The 2,325-nt window shown below is 61.5% G+C and overlaps 1 protein-coding gene across 1 annotated transcript in view; it reads right to left on the bottom strand.

Moving 5' to 3' along the window:
* The window catches only part of PLCD3 (phospholipase C delta 3), a 10,466-nt gene extending 8,212 nt beyond the window's left edge, over positions 1 to 2,254 (bottom strand). The window contains exon 1 of the mRNA XM_027909352.1: positions 2,102 to 2,254. Within this exon, the coding sequence (XP_027765153.1) occupies positions 2,102 to 2,254 (153 nt within the window). The remainder of the gene's footprint in view (positions 1 to 2,101) is intronic.
* Between the last annotated feature and the right edge of the window lie 71 nt (positions 2,255 to 2,325).

Genomic DNA, 2,325 nt, shown 5'->3' with positions numbered 1-2,325 from the left:
GGGGATCAGTGAACATCTGTGTGCACATCTGCACATGCACACCCCTGCACAGCCCGTGGGATGGCACAGGACAGATGGGACAGGACAGACGTGATGCCACAGGACAGGGTGGAATTGGATGGGACAGACACGATGGGACAGAATGGCACAGCACGGACAAGGGACAGGATGGGGGGGGTGGGACAGGACAGGGTGAGATGGACAGGAGAGGGTGATGGGATGGGAAATACGTGACACAGTGTGACGGTACAGATGGGACAGGTAGGACTGGACAGGACAGGGTGGGGCAGATGACTGGATGGGGCAGAGTGGGCAGGACAAACATGACAGGACAGGACAGGACAGGATGGGACAGGAGTGGGTTGAGATGGGACAGGAGCACTGCCCCTCCAGAGCACTGAGTGCCTGTCTGGGGGGACACAGTGACACAGCCCAGCTGTAAACCCCAGCCAGGCTGCCCAGATCCCTTGTGGAGGGCTCCAGGACGGTGCCAGCAGCAGAGCCCAGGCTGGGAACAGTGACAGGGTGGCCTCGGGGGACTCGGGGCCCACGCCCTGGCCGGGACTTTTCCATCTGTTCACAGAATGGTTATTTCCTCCCTTCCCTGTTTTGGCAGCCACTCCAACCAGCCCCAGCGGCCGTGTCCCTCTCCTGGGCTGGGAAAGGGCAGGTGTGGGGCTCACAGGGAGCACCCCAAGCTGGCCATGGCCTCGGGGATGTGACCACCAGCAGCCACCACCTCCTGTGTGGTCACACCCTGCCCAAGGTGCAGGACTGAGGGCAGGTGCAGGGACACAGGGGCCACAAGCACATGGATGCACAGATGCATGGATTCACGGATGTATGGACACAAGGATACAGGTATTGGGCAGGGGGATGGACACAGGGATTGCCAGACATGTGGACACAGGTGCATGTATGCATGGACACATGGACATATGGATCCATGGATATGGAGATGCAGGGATGTCTGGATCCATGGATATGGAGATGCAGGGATGTCTGGATCCATGGATACAGAGATGCAGGGATGTCTGACACATGGATGCACTGAGGCAAGGACATACAGACACATGAATGTCCAAGTGAATGGATTCACAGGTGCATGGATTCCTGGATACAGGCACATGGACACATGGATGCATGGACACACTGACACAGGGATGAACTGGTACATGGACAGGGTGGGTGAGTACACAGGAGCAGGGATCTATGGATACATGGATGTATGGATGTGGAGATGCAGGGACAGGTGGATGCAGGGATGCAGGACACACAGGCACACGGGCAAGGGGTACATGGATGCACAAGTGTGTGGATGAATAGGCCCAGGGACACAGTGACACAGGAACACATGGACACACAGACACAGGGACACAGGAACACATGGACACACAGACACAGGGACACAGACACACAGACACAGACACATGGATACAGTGCTGCACCCAGCTGTGCAGCTCCAGGCCCACAGCCCCGTGTCCAAAGCAACCCAAGGCCCTGCCCCTCTGTATCCACTCCAGATCCAGCCGCTCCCGTGGGTGCCCCCTGACCTTCCTGCACACACCCCATGGGCCAGAGGGCCCCGGGCCAACAGCGCCATGGGCAGCACCCTTGGGTGGGGAAACTGAGGCAGGGCCTGGGTGAGGGACCCAGGGAGCAGGAGCTGAGCCTTGGGGACAACAAACACTCTGAGAGGGGGGCTCCTGTCACCTGTGGTGTGGCCAAACCCTGACCCTGCTGCCCTTCAACAGCTGGGGTGATACACAGATCCCTGGGGCTGCCTTGGGGACCCCTGCCAGCCACAGGGACCCTTCCCTGATGTGGGGGAATCCATCCACCTCGGGAATGTCCCCTGCCACGGGGACCCATCCCTGCCAGTGGGGACCCCATCTGCTCTGGGGACAATCCCTGCCACGGGGACCTTCGTGGCTTTATGGACCCCTCCCCACAGCGAGGACCACATCCAGCCATGGAGACTATTCCCTGGCTATCCTGGGGATCCCAGCCCTGCCGTTGGGGTCCCCTCCCTGCCACGACCCCCAACTCACGTCAGGGACCCTCCCAGTCACCGTGATCCCTCCCGGCCCCCCTCTGGCACAGCCCTCCCGGGGTTTCTGCCCGGCTCCCCGCGGTCCTCCCGGGACTCACCCATTTTCTTCAGGGCTCTCCCGGAGCGCCAGGAGCCACCGGCACCGTCCGACGGGGCGCGGGGCTGCTCGGGGGCGGGACGAGCCTTCCTGCCGCAGATCATGGTGCGGGACCGCCGCTACTCGCGGTGTCCGCGGTGCCCTCGGTGCCCCCGGTGCTCGCGGTAACCCCGGT

The sequence above is a fragment of the Empidonax traillii genome, unplaced genomic scaffold (genome assembly GCF_003031625.1).
Source record: "Empidonax traillii isolate 1590-97213 ecotype Southwest subspecies unplaced genomic scaffold, ASM303162v1 scaffold2076:size39705, whole genome shotgun sequence".
Classification (NCBI taxonomy): domain Eukaryota; kingdom Metazoa; phylum Chordata; class Aves; order Passeriformes; family Tyrannidae; genus Empidonax; species Empidonax traillii.
Note: the sequence above shows the minus strand (reverse complement) of the source record. Positions and strands in the feature narration are given on the sequence as shown.